Raw genomic sequence first — 24856 nt, 5'->3', positions numbered from 1 at the left:
CAGCTGTGAACTCCAGTAATAAACAGCCCTCATCAGTGCAACATGCGGGGTTGGACAGTTCCATTTCTGTGTGGAGGGGGACTTTAAATTTGATTGACAAATTTACAATAGCTAAAGTGATGTGTTAATCATCAACATTACATTACATTCATATTACGTCTCACACCTGTTACATGTTTTCAATGCAGTTTTTTCTGTGCTGCTATCTCCATGGTCTCTGGCTAAGCCTTCCCCAGCCTTACACACGCTCCGCCTATGGTAGTATCGGTAGGTAAGTGCTGAGGTTATGTAAAAGGCTTACTTGTATGGGTAGCTTAAGGGCTGATTAAGGAACAGATTAGAGGTATGGGTAGGTTATGGGCCAGTTTAGAGGTATGGGTGATTTAGGGACTAGTTTTGATGTATAGGTAGGTTAGGGACCAGTTTAGAGGTATGGGCGATTTAGTTACCAGGTTAGAGGTTTGTGTTGGTTAGGGACTAGTTTAGATGTATGGGTAGGTTAGGGACCAGTTTAGATATATGGGTAGTTTGGGACCAGGCTAGAAGTAAGGGAAGGTTAGCGGCCAGTTTAGAGGTATGGGTGATTTAAGGACCTGTTTAGAGGTATGGGTAGGTTAGGGGTCAGTGTAGAGGTATGTGTAGGTTAGGGGCCAGTATAGAGGCATGGGTAGGTTAGGGGCCAGTATAGAGGTATGGGTAGGTTAGGGGCCAGTTTAGAGCTATGGGTAGACCAGTGACCAGTTTAGAGGTTTGGGTGGGTTAGGGGCCAGTTTAGAGGCATTGGTAGGAAAGGGGCCATTTTAGAGGTATGGGTGATTTAAGGACCTGTTTAGAGGTATGGGTAGGTTAGGTACCAGTTTAGAGGTATGGGTAAGTTAGGGGCCAATTTAGAGCTATGGGTAGACCAGTGACCAGTTTAGAGGTATGGGTAGGTTAGGGGCCAGTCTAGTGGTATGGGTAGGTTAGGGGCCAGTTTAGAGCTATGGGTAGGTTAGGGGCCAGTTTAGAGCTATGGGTAGACCAGTGACCAGTTTAGAGGTTTGGGTGGGTTAGGGGCCAGTTTAGAGCTATGGGTAGACCAGTGACCAGTTTAGAGGTATGGGTAGGTTAGGGGCCAGTCTAGTGGCATGGGTAGGTTAGGGGCCAGTTTAGAGCTATGGGTAGACCAGTGACCAGTTTAGAGGTATGGGTAGGTTAGGGGCCAGTCTAGTGGCATGGGTAGGTTAGGGGCCAGTTTAGAGCTATGGGTAGACCAGTGACCAGTTTAGAGGCATGGGTAGGTTAGGGGCCAGTTTAGAGCTATGGGTAGACCAGTTTAGAGTTATGGGTAGGTTAGGAGCCAGTTTAGAGGTATGGGTAGGTTAAGGGCAGGGTAAGGACCAGTTTAGAGTTATGGGTAGGTTATTGACCAGTGTAGAGGTATGGGTAGGTTAGGTTAGTGGTATGGATAGATAGACGATTGGTTGAGTTAAGGAACAGAGTTAGTGGTATGGGCAGGATAAGGGTTACAGGTTTAGATATATGGCCGAGTTAAAGGGCTGAGTAAAGTTAAGAATAGGCCAGGTATGGATGAGTTTGGTGGTTTAGGGCCAGGTTAGCTGGTATAGGTAAGTTGATAGGAGGGCTAATGTATAGATATAATTATAGATGTTAGTACAGTATTTTTAATGCAATAACAAAGTTGTTTTTATACATACAATCAGTTTATTGTATCAATTTAAATGTTAATCAAAACTCCTGCCAGGAAGTATGATTGACTGATCCAGATCAGAATAAAACAAACAAGATCCACTGGTTAATTTAGTCATCAGATCAGATTAGTGAATCATGACTATATCAGACTCCTGAATAACATCTGCATTAATAACCCATGTGAACAAAACTCTTACTGCACTGTATTAATAACACATGATGTACAGCAGATCCAGAAGCCAGATTCACTAAACATTACCCATTCATCTGCCAGTTTCTTTTCTTTCTAAAGTATATATTTAAAAAACTCTTGTAGGTCTTGTGTTTTTTTTGTTTTTTTGCCACCATAAAGGTCTTCAAGGTTTCAGGTTTAGAAACTTATTTTCAGTGATTCTGCAAGGAACAGTGTAGGGTTTTTTAAAGCGTAAAACGAACAACAGAGAAACACATTCAGGAATCTTTAGTTTTTTATTTTTCTGTCGTTATTTCATAACAGTTTTAGTGAAGAAAAAATTCCTTGTGTGACTGTTCTCTGCTTTGAATTCCTGAAAACAATAAATCAAAGCTAAAATCCTCTAGATTTAGAAATACTTGTTGAAATGAACAACAAACCCTTTCCCCTGTGCAAATGAGTGTTTTCAGTCTTTTTCTGTCTGTCTTGTTTACTGCACAAACCCACCACTTGTCTAATAAAATGTGTTCATAGTTTCATGATCATTTTCTCATTCTGTGTCAATAAAATGAGTGTTTAAACAGAGGTGTTCAGCAGAGTTTGAGGAACAGCTGGAATGACTATATTTATACTCTTGCTTTCCTGAGCAAAAATATTTTTACAAAATAGAAAGTTTCCTGATTTAGGAGCAGAATTATGTGATAAAATACCAGGAGCTTGTGTTTATTACTATTATTTATGTTTTTGGTCAAGAATTGAACAAGACAATCCATCAGCAAGTGTTTTTCTATTCAGTTTTGTGTTGTTACTCCATGAACGTCGATGCATTGAAAAGACAGAATTCAATATAATAATAACAACATTCAACTTTATTTGTTTCCAACAAGCGTTTCAGTCTCACACACACAGAGCAAACAAACATGAACAAAAATAGAAAACCATTTCAACAATAAAAACAAGATTAAAAAACAAACGAGGGACTAGAAAAACTCCAGCTCAATGAACAAAAATGATGATGATGATAAAGAGCACCTACATCAAGCCTCTCCAGGCCTGTTATGGCGGTTGGGTGTTTTCTCTGAAGCATTTTAGACTGGCATATGTACAGTTACAGTATTTTGCGGCACACTCTCAGTAGCTTGTGTTGGATTGGTCTAATGGAAGCGTCAGTGAGTAATACATGAGTAGAGTGTGTGTGTGGCGTCTCGGCTGTGCTGTGTTTGTGTGTGTGTGTTGTGCATCTGGCTTTATTAAGGCCTATAAGATCTGCTCAGTGGACCCAGATGAGGATAAAGCCGCTGTTATTGCAGTGTGTCCACCAGAGGGCAGGAGTGAGAGCGGATGTCGTTGTGTTTGTGTTGGGCCTCGTCCACATCCAGCAGTCGACCGTTCACTCGCACATCCATGCAGCCCGTGAAGAAGGCAGAAACGGGGCTCGACACCAGAGAAACATCTGGACAAACACAGAACAACACAATAAAGTACATTCACCAGCAGGAGATTCTGATCTAGTCAGAGAATATAACACTGAACTACAGGCCTGCACAGGAACTGCAGAGTAAAGAGTGATTATACTGCTGAGCAATATGTTCAGAAGATCATATAGGAGGACTGATCTGAGATGTGATTCTACGAGAGACTGATGAAACAAACATATATGACTAATATTAGACTGATGAGAAAGATGTGAGGCTAATAATTATGACAGACTAATGTGAGACTGAAGAGACTGATAATTATGATAGAATGATAAGAGACTATAACAAGGCATGAGAATGATTTGAAACTAATATAAAACTAATGAAAGTTTACTGTGAAACCGATGAGACTTGTATGAGAATAATAATTATGAAAGACTAATATAACACTTATGAAAATGATATGAGACTAACACAAGACTAATATGAGACTAAGACTGAAGTGACTAATATGAGAATGATGTGAGATTAATAATTATAATAGACTAATATTAGACTCACGAGAATGATGAGAGACTAATAATTATGATAAAATGATGAGACTAAAACTAGACTTATGAGAATGAACATAAAACTAATGAAAGTTAAATGTGAAACTGATGAAACTTGTATGAGAATGACGTGAGACTAATGTGAGACTTAAGAAAAAATCAAGTGGGACTGACGACACTAATATGAAAATGATGCGAGACTAATATAACACTTATGAGAAGACTAATGTGAGACTAATGAGACTAATATGAGAATGATGTGGACTAATAATTATGATAGACTAATATGAGATTGATGAAACTAATTAAAGACCTATGAGAATGATGTAAGATAAGACTAATAAAAACTAATGTGAGACTGATGAGAGACTAAAATGAGAATGGTGGGGGACTAATAATTATGACAGATTAGTGAAACTGATGTAAGACTAATAAAAGACTGAGGAGAGATTAAGGAGGATGGTGTGAGTAACAGTCTAATATGATGATGTAAGACTGATAAATATCTGAATATGAGTGATGAGAGATTAAAATGAGAATGATGTGAGACTAGTAATTATGACATATTATTCTCTCATCAGTTTCACTATTCTTAGACTTATGAGAATGATTTGGGATTAACATGAAACTAATAAAACATTATGTGAGACTATTAAGAGACTGATTTAATAATGATGTAAGATTTATGAGACTAATGTGAGACTGATGAGAGATTAATAATTGTGAAACTTATGAGAATGATGTGAGACTAACATAAGACCAATAAGAGACTAATGTGAAACTGATGAGAGACTTATATGAGACTAATGTGAGAATAATATGAGACTAATGTGAGACAAATGTGAGACTGATGGGAGACTAATGTGAGACAAATGTGAGACTGATGTGAGACAAATGTGAGACTGATGAAAGACTAATATGAGACTAATATGATGATGTGAGACCGATAATTATGAGAACATTATGAGACTGATAAGAAACTAAAATGAGAATGGTGTGGGACTAGTTATATGAGACTGATAAGAGCCTAATATAATAATGATGCAAGATTTATAATTATGAGACTAATGAGAAACTAACATGAGAATAATGTGAGACTAATATGAGACTAATGTGAGACTGATGAAAGACTAATATGAGACTAACATGAGACAAATGTAAGACTAATATGAGACTAATGTGAGACTGATGAGAAACTAACATGAGACTAATGTGAGACTAATATGAGACAAATGTGAGACTAATATGAGACTAATGTGAGACTGATGAGAAACTAACATGAGACTAATGTGAGACTAATATGAGAATAATGTGAGACTAATGTGAGAATAATATGAGACTAATATGAGACTGATGTGAGACTAATGTGAAACTGATTAGAGACTAATATGAGACTAATGTAAGACTTATATGAGAGTAATGTGAGACTGATGTGAGACTAATATGAGACTAATATGAAACTATTATGAGACTAATGTGAGACAAATGTGAGACTAATATAAGACTAATGTGAGACTGATGAGAAACTAACGTGAGACTAATTTGAGAATAATATGAGACTAATGTGAAACTGATGAGAGACTAATATAAGACAAATGTGAGAAATGTGAGACTAATGTGAGACTGATGTGAGACTGATGGAAGACTAATGTGAGACTAATGTGAAACTGATGAGAGACTAATATGAGACTAATATGAGACTAATGTGAGACTAATGTGAAACTGATGAGAGACTAATAGACTAATATGAGACTAATATGATGATGTGAGACTGATAATTATGAGAATATTATGAGACTGATAAGAAACTAAAATGAGAATAGTGTGGGACTAGTTATATGAGACTGATAAGAGCCTAATATAATAATGATGCAAGATTTATAATTATGAGACTAATGTGAGACTAATATGAGACTAATGTGAGACAAATGCGGGACTAATATGAGACAAATGTAAGACTGATGAGAGACTAATGTGAGACTAATTTGAGACTGATGAGACTAATGTGAGACTGATGAGAGACTAATATGAGACTAATGCAAGACTAATGAGAGAATAAAGAGAGAATAATATGAGAGTAATGTAAGACTGATGAGAGACTAATATGAGACTAATGTGAGACTAAAGTGAGAAATGTGAGACTAATATGAGACTAATGTGAAACTGATGAGAGACTAATATGAGACTAATGTGAGACTAATGTGAGAAATGTGAGACTAATATGAGACTAATGTGAAACTGATGAGAGACTAATATGAGACTAATGTGAGCCAAATGTGAGACTAATATAGGACTAATGTGAGACTGATGGGAGACTAATGGGAGACTAATGTGAGACTAATGTGAGAATAAAATGAGACTAATATGAGACTGATATGAAACTATGAGACTAATGTGAAATTGATGAGAGACTAATATGAGACTAATGTGAGACAAATGTGAGACTAATGTGAGACAAATGTGAGACTGATGTGAGACTAATATGAGACTAATGTGAGACTGATATGAAACTATGAGACTAATGTGAGACTAATGTGAAACTGATGAGAGACTAATATAAGACTAATGTGAGACTAATGTGAGACTAATGTGAGACAAATGTGAGAATAATATGAGACTAATATGAGACTAATATGAGACTGATATGAAACTATGAGACTAATGTGAGACTAATGTGAGACTAATGTGAGAATAATATGAGACTAATATGAGACTAATATGAGACTGATATGAAACTATGAGACTAATGGGAGACTAATGTGAGACTAATGTGAGAATAATATGAGACTAATATGAGACTAATATGAGACTGATATGAAACTATGAGACTAATGGGAGACTAATGTGAGACTAATGTGAGAATAATATGAGACTAATATGAGACTAATATGAGACTGATATGAAACTATGAGACTAATGTGAGACTAATGTGAGACTGATGAGAGACTAATATGAGACTAATATGAGACTGATATGAAACTATGAGACTAATGTGAGACTAATGTGAGACTGATGAGAGACTAATATGAGACTAATATGATGATGTGAGACTGATAATTATGAGAATATTATGAGACTGATAAGAAACTAAAATGAGAATAGTGTGGGACTAGTTATATGAGACTGATAAGAGCCTAATATAATAATGATGCAAGATTTATAATTATGAGACTAATGTGAGACTAATGTGAGACTAATATGAGACTAACGTGAGACAAATGTAAGACTGATGAGAGACTAATGTGAGACTAATTTGAGACTGATGCAAGACTAATGAGAGAATAAAGAGAGAATAATATGAGAGTAATGTGAGACTGATGAGAGACTAATATGAGACTAATGTGAGACTGATGAGAGACTAATATGAGACTAATGTGAGACTGATGACAGACTAATATGAGACTAATGTGAGACTGATGAGAGACTAATATGAGACTAATGTGAGACTAATATGAGAGTAACGTGAGACTAATACGAGAGTAATGTGAGACTGATGAGAGACTAATGTGAGACTAATGCAAGACAAATGAGAGACTAATATGAGACTAATCTGAAAATTATATGAGAGTAATGTGAGACTAATGTGAGACTAATATGAGACTGATGAGAGACTAATATGAGACTAATATGAGACTAATATGAGACTAATGTGAGACAAATGTGAGACTAATATGAGACTAATGTGAGACTGATGTGAGACTAATATGAGACTAATGTGAGACTGATGGGAGACTAATGTGAGACTAATGTGAGAATAATATGAGACTAATATGAGACTAATATGAGACTAATGTGAGACAAATGTGAGACTAATGTGAGACTAATGTGAGACTGATGAGAGACTAATATGAGACTAATGTGAGACTAATGTGAGACTAATGTTAGACTAATGTGAGACTGATGAGAGACTAATATGAGACTAATGTGAGACTAATATGAGACTGATGAGAGACTAATATGAGACTAATGTGAGACTAATGTGAGACAAATTTGAGACTAATGTGAGACTAATGTGAGACTGATGAGAGACTAATATGAGACTAATGTGAGACTAATGTGAGACAAATGTGAGACTAATGTGAGCCAAATGTGAGACTAATATGAGACTAATGTGAGACTGATGGGAGACTAATGTGAGACTAATGTGAGAATAATATGAGACTAATATGAGACTAATATGAGACTGATATGAAACTATGAGACTAATGTGAGACTAATGTGAGACTGATGAGAGACTAATATGAGACTAATGTGAGACTAATGTGAGAATAATATGAGACTAATATGAGACTAATATGAGACTAATGTGAGACAAATGTGAGACTAATGTGAGACTAATGTGAGACTGATGAGAGACTAATATGAGACTAATGTGAGACTAATGTGAGACTAATGTGAGACTGATGAGAGACTAATATGAGACTAATGTGAGACTAATGTGAGACAAATGTGAGACTAATGTGAGACTAATGTGAGACTGATGAGAGACTAATATGAGACTAATGTGAGACTAATGTGAGACTAATGTTAGACTAATGTGAGACTGATGAGAGACTAATATGAGACTAATGTGAGACTAATGTGAGACAAATGTGAGACTAATGTGAGCCAAATGTGAGACTAATATGAGACTAATGTGAGACTGATGGGAGACTAATGTGAGACTAATGTGAGAATAATATGAGACTAATATGAGACTAATATGAGACTGATATGAAACTATGAGACTAATGGGAGACTAATGTGAGACTAATGTGAGAATAATATGAGACTAATATGAGACTAATATGAGACTGATATGAAACTATGAGACTAATGTGAGACTAATGTGAGACTGATGAGAGACTAATATGAGACTAATATGAGACTGATATGAAACTATGAGACTAATGTGAGACTAATGTGAGACTGATGAGAGACTAATATGAGACTAATATGATGATGTGAGACTGATAATTATGAGAATATTATGAGACTGATAAGAAACTAAAATGAGAATAGTGTGGGACTAGTTATATGAGACTGATAAGAGCCTAATATAAGAATGATGCAAGATTTATAATTATGAGACTAATGTGAGACAAATGTGAGACTGATGAGAGACTAATATGAGACTAATGCAAGACTAATGAGAGAATAAAGAGAGAATAATATGAGAGTAATGTGAGAATAATGTGAGACTAATATGAGACTAATGTTAGACTAATGTGAGACTGATGAGAGAATAAAGAGAGAATAATATGAGAGTAATGTGAGAATAATGTGAGACTAATATGAGACTAATGTGAGACTAATATGAGACTAATGCAAGACTAATGAGAGAATAAAGAGAGAATAATATGAGAGTAATGTGAGAATAATGTGAGACTAATATGAGACTAATGTGAGACTGATGAGGGACTAACGTGAGACTAATGTGAGACTAATATGAGACTAATGTGAGACTGATGGGAGACTGATGGGAGACTAATATGAGAGTAACGTGAGACTAATGTGAGAGTAATGTGAGACTGAGAGACTAATGCAAGACTAATGAGAGACTAATGTGAGAATAATATGAGAGTAATGTGAGACTGATGTGAGACTAATACACAACTAATATGAGAATTTGTGAGACTAACTTAAGACTGATAAAAATGTGAGACTGATGGAAGACTAACATGAGACTTGAGGCAAATGTAAGACTTAGGAGAATGATTTTGGACCACATAAGACTGGTGTAGAACTAATATAAGACTGAAATGCTGCATGTATCTAACAATATATGTGGGATTGTTATAACACTACTGTGAGATGAATGTGAGACTGATTTGAGACCGTTTAAGACAAATGGGACTAATTTGAGGCAAATATAAAACTTTTGGGAACATAAGAAAATGTGAGATTTTTGTGATACTATTGTGAGATGAATGTGAGACTGGTTTGAGATCATATGAGACTAATGGGAGACTCACATGAGACTTATTTGAGGCAAATGCAAGACTTCTGGGGACATAATAATATGTGGGATTGTTATAGCACTACTGTGAGATGAATGTGAGACTGATTTGAGATTGTTTAAGACAAACGGGACTAATTTGAGGCAAATATAAAACTTTTGGGAACATAAGAAAATGTGAGAATGTTGTGACACTATTGTGAGTTGGGTGTGAGACTGATTTGAGACCAAATGAGACTAATGGGACAAATCTGAGATATATTTGAGGCAAATGTAATACTTTTGGGAATATAATCCCACATATTCTTATGACACTGTTTTGAGATAGATGGGAGACTGATTTGAGACTAAAGAGACTAAAATAAGACTTATTTGAGGCAAATGTAAGACTCTTGAGAATGTAAGAACATATGGGGTTGTTATGACACCATTGCGAGACATGAGGCTAATTTAAGACTTATCTGAGACAAATGTCAAACTTTTGGGAACATGAGAATATGTGGGACTGTTATGACAGTATTATGAGGTGGATGCAAGACCATACGAGACTAATGTAAGACATTACCTGGGATGCCCCCTATGAAGGTGCTGTATGAGGATGTGAGATCCAGAGAGTCTACACCCTCCATCATCTCCATCTGAGCGAGCTGCCCGTCCACCTCCAGCACAGAGTCATTGCCGGACATCGTCACATTCACAGTGTGTGTGTGTCCATCGCTGAGGTTTACTGGGACATTGCCCACAACCACATCACCCAACGACACCAGAACATGCTGAGGGTTACAGATCAACAGCAGTGTTTCAGAGCAGCAGAACATCACACATCAGCATCTCAAACACACAGATACACACTAGTGTCGTCTGCATCATGAAGCTTCGAAACCTTTACAAAACTTTAGTTTCAAATCAGTGGTTTCACAAGATTTCAGTAAACATGGCTTTGTTATGACATGAGTGTTTTAAAACATTTAGAACATTTTCTGATTCTCCACTAGGTGGCGATCTGTGGAATCCCATAAAATCCACATTAATCATGTGTCTGCATTCAGATCGCCCCCAGTGGCATCTTTAATAGTTTTTAATGCTAATAGTTTAGCATGTTTAATAGTTTTTACCTGATCTCATATCTGTTTTATGAGTTTGGAGATGTTTTAATGAGACATCTATACAATAAAAAGGAATAGCATTTAATAGTCTCTTGTCTTGTTTAGAATAGCTCACCATAAAACACACAATATATGAGCCTTGAAAATTGATAAAAGAACACATTTAATGTGTGTTAATATTTAATGATATTAGATGATAAGATAGGTGCATTTATAGGTTACTTTGAATTTAAAAGGAACATATTATGCCCCTTTTTACAAAATGTAAAATGCATCTCTGACGTCTCTGGAGTATACAGTTTGTGAAGTTGAAGTTAGTGAAGTTTGAGCTAAAAATAGCACACAAACAATGTTTTCTACCTCTCTGAGGCTTTGGTACTAATTGTGGCGTTTTGGTGACTGTCGCTTTAAATGCAAATGAGAATGTGGTCTGAGAGGGGGGGATCTACAAACGGCTGTGCATCACCATCTAAAACTCCACATCTATAATCCTCTTAGTCTATGCTGACATTATCTTCAGCAGCTCAAACACTCTAATGGCTAATGGACAGACGGCTGCTTCTCACTCAGGGCTGCTGTTTATGCTAATGAGATGGAGAGATGGGCACTAGTGGGCGGGGCTTTCCCTCTCTGATGACACTTATAAAGGGAGAATGTCAATCAAAGTGTTTCATTCATCAAGTCTGAGTATAATAAATACAAATTATTTATGTTGAGCATCAGAGGCTGGAGATATTCACACACTGCTGATGCTCAACTAGGTTTAAACTCCTTATAAAAGTGGTTTTAGCATAATAGGGCTCCTTTAAAGTTTGCAATGTTTGAAAAAGTCAATTCTAATTGATGTATTGTGTGTTTTTGTTGCATTAACACAGTTTTGACCAGCAGGGGTCATCAGCATGTGGTGTTTCAAATGCTTCAGAACAGAATAATTTTGCAAAGCAACTAGTTCAATTGTTTTGCAGCTTTAAAAAGCCTTGTTTCTCCCTTCACTAATACACACACACACACAGACACACCTTGGTCCACTGGAGGGTCCCTGGATGATAGTCGGAGAGAGAGATGGAGAACGGGACTCTGTCCTGACGAACAAGAGCAAACAGAACCCCCATGGAGGAGGCGGCACGCAGCGTCACATGAACACTGAGCGTCTGATTGTCTCCTATGAGGACAATAAAATATAATTAAAAAAAATGATTGACTGACAAAAACAGCACACAATACAAAATATTAAATAAACATATTTCAGAACATTTATTAAGCAGAAAAACATTTCAAATCAATTCTAAAATAAAAAGATCTATCTATCTATCTATCTATCTATCTATCTATCTATCTATCTATCTATCTATCTATCTATCTATCTATCTATCTATCTATCTGTCTATCTGTCTATCTGTCTATCTGTCTATCTATCTATCTATCTATCTATCTATCTATCTGTCTATCTATCCGTCTATCTATCCATCTATCTATCTATCTATCTATCTATCTATCTATCTATCTATCTATCTATCTATCTATCTATCTATCTATCTATCTATCTATCTATCTATCTATCTATCTATCTATCTATCTATCTATCTATCTATCTATCTATCTATCTATCTATCTGCCCATCCATCTATCCATCTATCTATCTATTTATCTGTCTGTGGCTAAATTGTCCATATTGAATGTGTGTGAATGAGTGTGTATAGGTGTTTCCCAGTGATGGGTTGCAGCTGGAAGGGCATCCGCTGTGTAAAACATGTGCTGGATAAGTTGGCGGTTCATTCTGCTGTGGCAACCCCAGATTAATAAAGGGACTAAGCCGAAAAGAAAATGAATGTATGAAATATATATATGCAAAGTCATATCGAAGTACTGGAAATGGGTTTAAAAATCATATTACTGTTATAGAAAAAAATCTATCACAATATATATATAGATATCGCATTATTGTCCAGCCCTACCTCACACATACAGCTGAAACTCATACTCAATGATTACCTGGACTATAAAGACACCTCTCATTTTCACACTCCTTGCTGAGTCTTGTCCGCTGTGAGTGAGCAACTCAAAGCCTTCTCCCTGTTTAGCCTGGCCGTGTTTTTGACCCTTGCCTGTTGTTCTGACGCCTGTCCCGACCTTTTGCCTGTTTTCTGACTACATTTTAGATTTTGTGCATGCTCCTGTTTGTCCCTGTTTTGACCATTGCCTGCTTGACGATTCTGTTTAATAAAGCTGCACGTGGATCCTCACCTCCGCTGTCAAATGGAAAAACTGGATTATTTCTCGTCCCCATTGTCAGATTATTTAGCTTGTTTTTGCTTTATTTGACTCATTATTTCTGAAAACAGGACAACATTTTGAGCTTGTCTAGTAAAATGCCTCTTGATTTAAGATTCTGTAGATATCTGGACTAGAAACAAGACAAAAACACTGAGTGAGAAAGCTTTACTTGCAGTGTAAACCCTCACCGTGGCTGTGGTTGAAGAAAGCGAACCCATGTCCGGGGTAGAAGGCGCTGTGGTCCTCGACAGAGTAACACTGCATGCGTTCATTGTGCCGGATGGTTTCCTGAATGGATGTGTCCTCACCGGTTAACCAGCGCCAGTCCTTCATACAGCCGTCCAGACGTGGGTTAACCTGGAACACACACAGATAATAATCACAGAGACTAATCACAGCAAGAAGGTTGCTGGTTCGAGTCCCGGCTGGGTCAGTTGGTGTTTCTGTGTGGAGTTTGCATGTTCTCCCCGTGTTGGTGTGGGTTTCCTCAGGGCGCTCCGGTTTCCCCCACAGTCCAAACACATGCGCTATAGGGGGTGGCCATAGTGTATGAGTGTGTATGTGAAATAGTGTGTATGGGTGTTTCCCAGTAGTGGTTTGCAGCTGGAAAGGCATTCGCAGTGTAAAACATATGCTGGAATAGTTGGTGGTTCATTCCACTGTGGCGACGCCTGATAAACAAAGGACTAAGCTGAAGGAAAATTAATTAATTAGTGATTTGTTCCTTGCATGTGTGTGTGTGTGTGTGTGTGTGTGTGTGTGTGTGTGTGTGTGTGTGTGTGTGTGTGTGTGTGTGTGTGTGTGTGTGTGTTAAACTCACTCTGCTGACCAGCCCGTCGTCTCTGAAGGGAACTCCCCCCACCGTCAGGTTCAGCTCATGCATGTTTTTATTCAGAGTGAACAGATCTCCGTTTACCGCGATCTTCATCACCGCCTCCCTGTCAATCTTGATGACCAGGCTCCGCCCCTGCTCCTCCACTGAGATCTGCACCAATCAGAGCATCTCTGACATCACACACTGCTTCTAATAATAACATATAAATGGGAAACACTTTACAATACATGTGCAGGCCCATAGCCAAGGGGAGTTCAGGTGGTTGGAAAGACCCACCCCTCACTGACAAAGCTCCAGATTCTGGCCAATACATCTGCTCATTTGTCCTATTTTGACTGAAATGCCATCATAAACAGTGAAAATAATCAATTAAAAAAGTCTTGAAGACCAAGCAGAATCCTCTCAATAAATAGAAAATAACTTTTATTTACTATGTTAAAATTAATTTGAACACTAATTAGGCTGTTGTTGTTATTCGAGAATTTTCATATGTATGTTTTACAAGAGGAGCTAGATAAATCATAAAGCTGTACATTATTACTGTACATTATTATCTCATATTATTTTATTAATATTATTATTATTATTATTATTATTGTTGTTGTTATTATTATTTTATTATTATTATTATTATTATATTATTATTATTATTATTATTATTATTATTATTAGTAGTAGTAGTAGTAGTAGTAGTAGTAGTAGTAGTAGTAGTAGTATTAGTATTATTATAATAATAATAATTATTATTATTTTATTATTATTATTTTATTGTTATTATTGTTGTTATTATTATTTTCTTATATTTTATTATTATTATTATTTTATTATATTACATTTACATTTACATTTAGTCATTTAGCAGACGCTTTTATCCAAAGCGACTTACAAATGAGGACAAGGAAGCAATTTACACAACTATAAGAGCACAGTGAACAAGCGCTATAGACAAGTTTCATGTGTGTAAAGTCTAAGAAGCAAAGCATTAGTTTTTTTTTTTTTTTTGAGAGAGAGAGAGAGAAAACAGTTAGTGGTATAGCCAGAGAGGCAGTTGCAGATTAGGAAGTAAAGTGGAGACTAAACAGTTGTGTTTTTAGTCGTTTCTTGAAGACAGCAAGTGACTCTGCTGTTCTGATGTAGTTAGGGAGTTCATTCCACCAACTGGGCAGATTGAATGTGAGAGTTCGGGAAAGTGATTTCTTCCCTCTTAGGGATGGAACAACGAGGCGACGTTCATTCACAGAACGCAAGTTTCTGGAGGGCACATATATCTGCAGAAGTGAGAGCAGATACGAAGGAGCACAGCTAGAGGTCACTTTGTAAGCAAACATCAGAGCTTTGAATTTGATGCGAGCAGCAACTGGCAGCCAGTGCAAACGGGTGAGTAGCGGAGTGACATGTGCTCTTTTGGGTTCATCAAAGACCACTCGTGCTGCTGCGTTCTGAAGCAGCTGAAGAGGTTTGATAGAACTAGCTGGAAGCCCGGCTAGCAGAGAGTTGCAATAGTCCAGTTTGGAGAGGACAAGAGCTTGAACAATGAGTTGAGCTGTATGTTCAGATAGGAAGGGTCGGACCTTTCTGATGTTGTAGAGTGTGAATCTGCAAGATCGAGCAGTTCTAGAAATGTGCTCAGAGAAGTTCAGTTGGTCATCAATTGTTACTCCAAGGCTTTTTACCATTTTGGATGCAGTGATGGTTGCTCCATCCATCTGGATTGAAAAGTTATGGTGAAGAGTCGGGTTGGCAGAAACTTCAAGCATTTCCGTTTTCATGAGGTTAAGCTGGAGATGATGATCTTTCATCCAGTGTGAAATGTCTGACAGGCAGGCTGAAATGTGAGCTGGAACCGAGGGATCGTCAGGGTGAAAAGAGAGGTATAGCTGGGTGTCATCAGCATAGCAGTGGTAGGAAAAACCATGTTTCTGGATGACTGATCCTAAAGATGCCGTGTAGATAGAGAAGAGAAGTGGCCCAAGCACAGAGCCCTGAGGTACCCCAGTGTATAGATGCTGTAGGTTGGACACTTCTCCCCTCCACGACACCCTGAATGACCTGTCCGAGAGGTAGGAACTGAACCATTGAATAACAGTGCCTGCGACGCCCAGTGACTCAAGTGTAGATAGCAGGATCTGGTGATATTATTATTATTATTGTTATTATTATTATATTGTTATTATTGTTGTTATTATTATTTTATTATTATTATTATTATTATTTTATTATTGTTGTTATTATTGTTATTGTTATTATATTATTATTGTTGTTGTTGTTATTATTATTATTTTATTATTATTTTATTATTATTTTATTATTGTTGTTATTATTGTTATTGTTATTATTATATTATTATTATTGTTGTTGTTATTGTTATTATTATTATTTTAGTATTATTTTATTATTGTTGTTATTATTATTATTTGATTATTATTATTATTATTTTTATTATTATTATTAACATTATTTTATTATTATTATTATTATTATTATTATTATATTATTATTATGTCTGAAATTTTATCCTTCAAATGGCCAAATTCTGATTGAGGAAAGTTGGAACGTGCTTGCCAGTTTGTTATTTGCCTAATAAATGACGATAGAGCACAGATTTTAGGAGATTCAAAACATTTTTTCTAATGATTAATGTTGTAATAAATTTGTATTTAAAACTTTTCACATTTCTTTATTGTAAATCTTTGGGAAATATCTTTATATTTTATATTATATAAAATAGTGGTGATGACCATGGGACAAGCTATTTCAGCTAAAATATCACTAAAATGCCTTTTTTAAATCTCTTATTTAAATAGAAAATGAGGCGTAAAAGGTCCATGTTTTCAACACGATATTTACTGCTAATCTAGAAAACGCTTCTTAATTTAAGAGTTTTTAGATATTTGGACTTGAAACAATTCAAAAACTCTGAGTAAGAAAGCATTTTTTCGTGACCTCTGACCTCTCACCTTGTGCCACTGGCCGTCGTTGACCTGCGGTCCACTGCTGGTCACTCGACTTACTGCTCCGTACTTCAGCTGCAGCTCCAGTTTCCCATGATGCACCAGCAGAACAATCCAGGAGCTGTTCAAATGTCCACCAGCGAAGAAGATCACGCCCTCAGGGTCAAAGGTCCTGAGGTCAAACTCTGCTGTGAACCTGAGGGGAAAACACGATCAGTGATGGGAAGAGAGCAAGTGTGTGCATTCTCCTTCAGCTTAGCACCTTTATTCATCAGGGGTCGGCACAATGGAATGAACCGCCAACTATTCCAGCATTAGTTTTACACAGCGGATGCCCTTCCAGCCACAACCCAGTACTGGGAAAAACCCATACACGCACTCATACACTACGGCCAAATTGGTTAATCAATTCCCCTATAGCGCATGTGTTTGGACAGTGGGGAGAACAACACAGGGAGAACATGCAAAGTCCACACAGAAACACCAACTGACGCAGCCGGGACTCAAACCAGCGATCTTCTTACTGTGAGGCCACAGTGCACCACCACTGAGCCACCATGCCACCGATAGTGTATGTGTGTGTTTGTGTGTGAGAGTGAGAGTGTGTGTGTGCATATGTGTTGGTGTGTGTGGGCATGTGAGTGTGTCTGTGTGTACATATGTGTTTGAGTGTGTGTGCTCACCCAGTCTGAACCCTGCGCCGGAAGCGGAGTCGCACCACAGGAATACCGCTGAACATCCGGCCGAGATACAGAGAGCGAGAGTTTCTCCTCATGTCCAGCGGCCGATCCAGACCAATGGACTGAACAGAGAGGGAGAGAGAGAGAGAGAGACACACACATTCAGACATTTTATATTACATGCCACAGTGACGGCTACTTTCACAGTAATTTTAGAATATTTTTCAAAAGGTTTACATTATAATATGTACAAATATACATAATTATTAATATACATTTCAAATGAACACTAAACTAAACTAGTAAAATACACACATGTGATATAATTGAGAACAACAGGAAGCAGCTGTGTTTATACTGGCAGTCTGATGTGGACCCGGTCACTGTTGTACAATCATAACAATATTTCATAACATCACATTATTTTAGCTGCTTATTATGATCAAACTGAAGCGATTCAGAGTCCAGTCATGTTTATGACTAAACAAAACAACAAAACAACACAACAAACAACACAAAAACTCAACTAAAACTAAACAAAAACAGACAACAAAAATAAATAAATAAATAAATAAAAACAAATTAAAACAACTAAACCACGGTAAGCACAAATGAGCCGTAGTTTAATTAAGCATAGTTTAACTGTTGAAAATGAGGAGAAATTATCTCGTTTTCTTGAGGAATGATTACAGAAAAAGCTCAAAAACAAAGAAATCAAGCAGTGAGACTAAACCAAAACTGAAAGTCAGAAAGTCTAAAAGACAGAAACGAAAGTAAAACTAATCAGCAGATAAAAGTGAAAGACAGAGCTAATAAACATTACTAAAGCAGTAACCGTGTGTGTGTGTGTGTGTGTGTGTGTGTGTGTGCGTGTGAGTGTGTGTGTGTGTGTGTGTGTGCCTTTAAATCATATCATTCCAGGATTAATTATTAATCCCTTTACTTCATTGATATGTGTCTTTACTGCTGTCATAATTATGATTTAGCGTTCCACAAATGTAGAGTTTCATTAGTGCTGCACTAATCGGGATTAATTACATTCAAGATTAAAGTTTGTATTTACATTATATTTATATTTACTGTGTATATTTATGAATATTTATACACACATGCACATACTGTACATAAAATACAAAATATACAGTATTATATTTATATATGTAAATATAAACAAATATTTCATACAACAGTCATGCATATGTTTTTATAAACAGAAATGCACACACAAATAACAAATATATTTTGTAAATCTGATCTTTTATTTAGCATCTAATTAGTTATGATTCATCATTTGTCAGCGCTACTTTTCATATAAAACATAGTAGATGGTCATTTTTATTCATTCATTCATTTTCTTCGGCTTAGTCCCTTTATTCATCAAGGACTGCCACAGCTGTTCCAGCATATGTTTTACGCAGGAGTTGCCCTTCCAGCCACAACCCAGTACTGGGAAACACCCATACACACTCATTCACACACACACAGTTCCCCTATAGCGCATGTGTTTGGACTGTGGGGGAAACCGGAGCACCTGGAGGAAACCCACACCAACACGGGGAGAACATGCAAACTCCACACAGAAACACCAACTGACCCAGCCGGGACTCAAACTAGAGACCTTCTTACTGTGAAGCGACAGTGCTGACCACTGAGCCACCGCGCCGCCAGATTATAATTTATAGTATAGTATATTCTAATTTGCTTTGACTTGTTCATATAATCTGCTCGTTGTGTGTGTTGTTCACCTCACAGCTCTTCATGTCTAAGCTCAGTCTCTTTCCCAGACGACCGTCACAGAAGCAGCGGAAACTTCCCGGCATGTTCACACACTCCTCCTCACACACATGCGTCTCACACTCGTCCACATCTGAAACACAGCAGCAGTGCACACAGTGTTTACAAACGCACACACACATACACAAATACAACTACTGTATATTAGTCTTCTGAAGAAAGTCTTGTGTAAAACAAACTAATATTTCTACAATTGCAACAATATTATTTATTCCTATTCTTGTTATTTTATTACTATATTTTTTAGTTTATATATATATATTTAATTTATTTATCTTTTATATATATTCATTAATTTATTTTTTCTTATGCAATTTGAACACACACACATGTCCTGAATGTGTATGCTGATGCTGAGGACTGACCTACACAGCTCCTGCTGATGTTATCGTAGATGAAGCCCTCGTCACACAGACACTCCAGTCCACCAATGAGGTTTGAGCAGTGAGCGCTTCCACACACATCTGGAGTCTCCACACACTCGTCCACATCTGTGGAGAACAGCACACACACACTCAGAGAGCTCACACACAGGCTGATCTCCACTGCACTGCCAGACGCTACACACACTGAAGACATGCAGAGCACTGATTGAAGCTATGGAAGAATTTTAAGACCCTCAGTGTGCACATTATTTCTTTCTTATTTGCTTCTCTGAAATAAACTTATTGAAGAAAATACACATTTTGATTCAGGAGCATTGTATTTATGGAGCACCTATAGACATACATGTATATAAAAACACTTTCTAAAAAGTACAGTAAACACTGTAGGGCAGGGGTGTCAAACTCAGCTCTGCACAGTTTAGTTCCAACTCAAATTAAACACACCTGATCTTACTAATTGAGTCCTTCAGACTTGTTTAAAACCTACAGGCAAGTGTGTTTAAGCAGGGTTGGAACTAAACTGTGTAGGGCTGCAGCTTGTCACCCCTGTTGTAGGGTTTTTGAACCATACTATAGTAAAAAAAAAACTTGAATCAATCTGTTGTGGTGATTCTACAGTTTCTATGGTAACATAAAAACTATAATAATTAATGTGTAGTGGGAATTCTATAGTTGCTATGGTAACTCAACTATAATTAATCTGTTGTGGTGATTCTGTAGTTGCTACGGTAACTCACTAACTATAGTAATTGATCTGTTGTGGTGATTCTACAGTTGTTATGGTAACTCAACAACTATAATTAATCAGTTATGGTGATTCTGTAGTTGCTACAGTAACTCAACAACTATAGTAATACGTCTGTTGTGGTGATTCTACAGTTGCTATTGTAACACAACAACTACAGTAATTGATCTGTTGCGGTGATTCTGTAGTTGCTACGGTAACTCAACAACTATAGTAACTGATCTGTTGTGGTGATTCTACAGTTGCTATAGTAACAAAAACTATAGTAATTAATGTGTTGTGGGAATTCTATAGTTACTGTGGTAACAACAACTATAATTAATCTGTTGTAGTGATTCTGTAGTTGCTACGGTAACTCAACAACTATAGTAATTGATCTGTTGTGGTGATTCTACAGTTGTTATGGTAACTCAACAACTATAATTAATCAGTTATGGTGATTCTGTAGTTGCTATGGTAACACAAATACTTCTGTAATATAAACAAATGACCCTATACAACGATCGTGTGAAATATTTAGGTCACTTTGCTTGATTTAAATACACAGATTTATAAATTCACAGATTTTTAACTGTGTTTGAGCAATCATGAATTCAAAGAATAGGATTAAATTCCAACAGGGTTAACTTTGATAATCCGCAGTTAATATTTTCTAAATAAAATCTTATAAACTAAATCTATAAAATGCCATTCGAATTTCAAAAGACATATGGATCACACCATAATCACTATGAATATATATATATATAGTATTTAATATCATTCGCCATAGTTTTACAGGTGTGGTCAATTAGAATCTTTATATTTTAACATTTTAATTCAGGTTAATTCAAATTTTAAATACAATTTCTAAACTTTTGTTTTCATTAAATAAAGAAATTGGAATGTCAGCATATAAAATTTCATGTTACTTGCTGGGTAAAACATAACATTAAATATATCTACAATATAAAAAAATCCACCTTCACTATATAACAATAAAAACAATAAGCATATATCATAGTAATATATATTGTTTGCTTTCAGATATAATGTGGTTTTAGAAAAAACATTTTCATCATTCCAAAGTAACTGGAAATGTAAAAGCAGTGCAGAGATATTGGACGCATCATGAGGGTTTTAATGATCTACTTCTCAGATATTAGATCACGCCGCTAAAGATATCATCATGTTTTTGGTTGTTTTTTATTTATATTTACTGCAGTTTAGATTCTGGAGAGCAAAGAGCAGCCGTGGATTAAATATCAAGGTTAATGAATGGCTGAACACAGTGTAATTTGAAACAGTAGCTGCCTCCCCACAATGCATTGTGCATGAGACATGAATTTGAATAGAACTACAAACTCTAGTAAAAAGTGTAAACAAACTACAAACATGGCGGACACACGAGACCAACCGTGTAAAGAGGCTTCGGTAGAGTTGTTTGAATGATTGTTAATTCATATCTAGCCACCTGGAACGTTTTTAAATCCCATTTTCCGTGTTATATTTCATCTGCGACAACAATGTGAACTATAAAGACATGTTTGGACATTAACTTATGAATGCAGAATTATGTAAACACCTGAGGAGATTTCTCTGCATAAAACACTCGTCCATGGCAAAATCCACTGAATCTACAATATGGTAAGAAATAAAAATTAAATAAATGTGGATTGATGTGTGGAGATGATTGACAGGGGACGTAACTAAGCAACATAACGGTATGCTAATGAGGAAGTAGTTTGTCACAAACCTAGTATGCTCCTCAGTCACTCACTCAAAAGGTGTTTTTCTTCATTAACTTTTAGAATTCGCTTGTAAATTTGGGGCAAGTGTGTTATTTGTGTAGTGTTTAGTGTTGATTGTATGTGACTCACCCAGACAGGTGTGGTGACCCGACAGCCGGTATCCGTCCTCACAGGAGCATTTATAACTGCCCATAGTGTTATTACACACGTGCTCACAGCCGCCGTTCCTATTGATGCACTCGTCCACATCTGCAAAACACACACACAACTGCAGCGTCAGCCAATCAGCTGGAGCCTGCACTCAGAACCTGACTCCTGATTGGCTAGAGCTGAGCCGGTGGGCGGAGTCCGGCAGCAGGAGGCTCAGTGTGGAAGAAAGTGGCTCAGAGTTTTCCCCTCTGAGCTGAAGATCTTCATGAATCATCAGAGAGATGAATGCGGCTCTGTGTGAGTCTGGAAGAGCTTCAAACCCAAACACTGACTCACACACACACACACACACACACAGACACACACACGACACTGCATTAAACACCAGCACAAAACTCTCCAGCATCACTGCTCTGAGTGACTGCTGCGTGGTTGCTAGGGGACCGCCAGTTGCTGTATTTCCATCCACCTATTTTTAATGGACATGTTGGAATATCGCATAAAAACACTGCTTAATGGAAAGGCTGAGATGAGCAGACATTTTGTAAAGGTGCTTACAGTAACTACAGTTAGTATGATGAACTTAATATCTAATATGAGAAAATCGTGGAATGTTGAACACTTCATGCTGTCAATGCTTGCAACTTTTCTCATATAGTGAAAGGGGAGGAACTTCATATGAAGGGGAGGGGCTTCTGTTGAAGAGGAGGAGCTACTGATAAAGGCGATGGGCTGATGATAAACGGGAGGAGCTACTAATAAAGGGAAGGACCTACTGAAGAAGGGGAGGGGCTACTGATGAAGAAGAGGAGCTACTGATCAAGTGAAGAAACTTTTGATGAAGGGGACAAGGTTCTGATTAAGGGGAGGAGCTTCTGATGAAGGGGATTAGCTACTGATAAAGGGAAGGGGCTGCTGATGAATGGGAGGAGCTACTAATAAAGGAAATGACCTACTGAGGAAGGGGAGGTGCTTCTGATGAAGGGAAGGAGCTACTGATTAAGTGAAGGAACTTTTCATGAAGGGGAGGGGCTGCTGATGAATGGGAGGAGCTATTAATAAGATAAAGGACCTACTGAAGAAGGGGAGGAACTTGTGATGAACGGGAGGAGCTACTAATAAAAGTAGAAAGGACCTACTGAGGAAGAGGAGGAGATTTTGATAAAGGGGTGGAGCTACTGATTAAGTAAAGAAACTTTAGATGAAGGGGAGGGGCTGATGATGAATGGGAGGAGTTACTAATCAAGGGAAGAACCTACTGAGGAAGGAGCATTAGATGAAGGGGTGGAGCTACTAATAAAGGAAAGAACCTTCTGATGAAAGGGAGGGGCTAATGATGAATGGGAGGAGCTACTAATAAAGGAAATTACCTACTGAGGAAGGGGAGGAGCTTCTGATGAAGAGGAGGAGCTACTAATAAAGGAAAGAACCTTCTGATGAAAGGGAGGGGCTAATGATGAATGGGAGGAGCTACTAATAAAGGAAATTACCTACTGAGGAAGGGGAGGAGCTTCTGATTAAGAGGAGGAGCTACTGATTAAGTGAACAAACTTTTGATGAAGGGGAGGGGCTGATAGTGAATGGGAGGAGCCACTAATTAAGGAAATTACCTACCAATGAAGGGGAGGAGCTACTGATTTAGGGGAAGATCTAACAGGCACTGCGGGTGCATCACTTTATTTATTTTGGATTGTGCAAGCAAAAATCTCCTATGCAAGTGATTATGTGTCTCCTGATGCGTCTCCTGATGCGTCTCCTGATGCGTCTCCTGATAGTGAATGTTGTTATACTCATGACAGCTACTGTTTGGTAATTTGGTCTTTTATTGCACTAATTTGGCAACTGTTAATCATCGACTGGCAAATGATTTAGTAAAAGAATGTTAGTGTTCCATTTGGGACGAACCCAAACTCATACACTACACAATTGAGTGTATAGTGTGTCATTTGGGATGCAACTACTGCTGCTTTCTTAATGCTTTTCAGTGACCAGCACAGCAACTCTACAGGAAGAGTTAAGTTTCAGCAGCACCAGAGGATCTTAACTCAGCAAAAGTTTGTCCAGTGCTTATGCTGACTCGACAGCGCTGGAGAACATGATGGATGATCTAGTGCTGTACCAGTGTTAACTCAAGAGCACATGCATATTCATATACAGGTCAGCAGCAGAAGAGAAATGCTGCATCATTGCTTCAGTCTCCAGTGTCTCAATGACATTCACTGCAATGCATCTGGATCAATACGTTATTACAGGCACACTGAGTCTGAGGACACGTCCAGATCTCATCTATCACCATATAAGTCAAGACCAAAGTTTTTCATACCCCTGGCAAATTCTGACTTACAGTTTTATTCAACCAGCAAGTAATAACAAGTGATAATAAAACAATGTACAGGAGGCACCTCTGGAAAAAACAGTTCTCAGCTTTTATTTA

At 37.3% G+C, this 24856-nt stretch overlaps 2 protein-coding genes across 2 annotated transcripts in view; one reads left to right on the top strand and one right to left on the bottom strand.

The window, feature by feature from the left end:
- The window catches only part of LOC130233832 (transmembrane protein 255B), a 15583-nt gene extending 13180 nt beyond the window's left edge, over positions 1-2403 (top strand). The window contains exon 9 of the mRNA XM_056464058.1: positions 1-2403. This exon is cut by the window's left edge and continues 1422 nt beyond it. The gene's annotated coding sequence lies outside the window, so the exon portion shown is untranslated.
- A 309-nt stretch (positions 2404-2712) lies between these two features.
- Positions 2713-24856, bottom strand: part of gas6 (growth arrest-specific 6) — a 32861-nt gene continuing 10717 nt past the window's right edge. The window contains exons 6-15 of the mRNA XM_056464048.1: positions 22402-22521; positions 19777-19902; positions 19363-19484; positions 17621-17739; positions 16944-17133; positions 13972-14136; positions 13340-13508; positions 11897-12039; positions 10337-10544; positions 2713-3317 (exon numbers count right to left, since the gene is read on the bottom strand). Coding sequence (XP_056320023.1) covers positions 3166-3317; positions 10337-10544; positions 11897-12039; positions 13340-13508; positions 13972-14136; positions 16944-17133; positions 17621-17739; positions 19363-19484; positions 19777-19902; positions 22402-22521 — 1514 coding nt within the window. The 3' untranslated portion in view covers positions 2713-3165. The remainder of the gene's footprint in view (positions 3318-10336; positions 10545-11896; positions 12040-13339; positions 13509-13971; positions 14137-16943; positions 17134-17620; positions 17740-19362; positions 19485-19776; positions 19903-22401; positions 22522-24856) is intronic.

Source organism: Danio aesculapii, chromosome 1 (genome assembly GCF_903798145.1).
Source record: "Danio aesculapii chromosome 1, fDanAes4.1, whole genome shotgun sequence".
Lineage (NCBI taxonomy): Eukaryota > Metazoa > Chordata > Actinopteri > Cypriniformes > Danionidae > Danio > Danio aesculapii.
The sequence above is the reverse complement of the archived record's forward strand: the minus strand, read 5'-3'. Positions and strand labels throughout refer to the sequence as shown.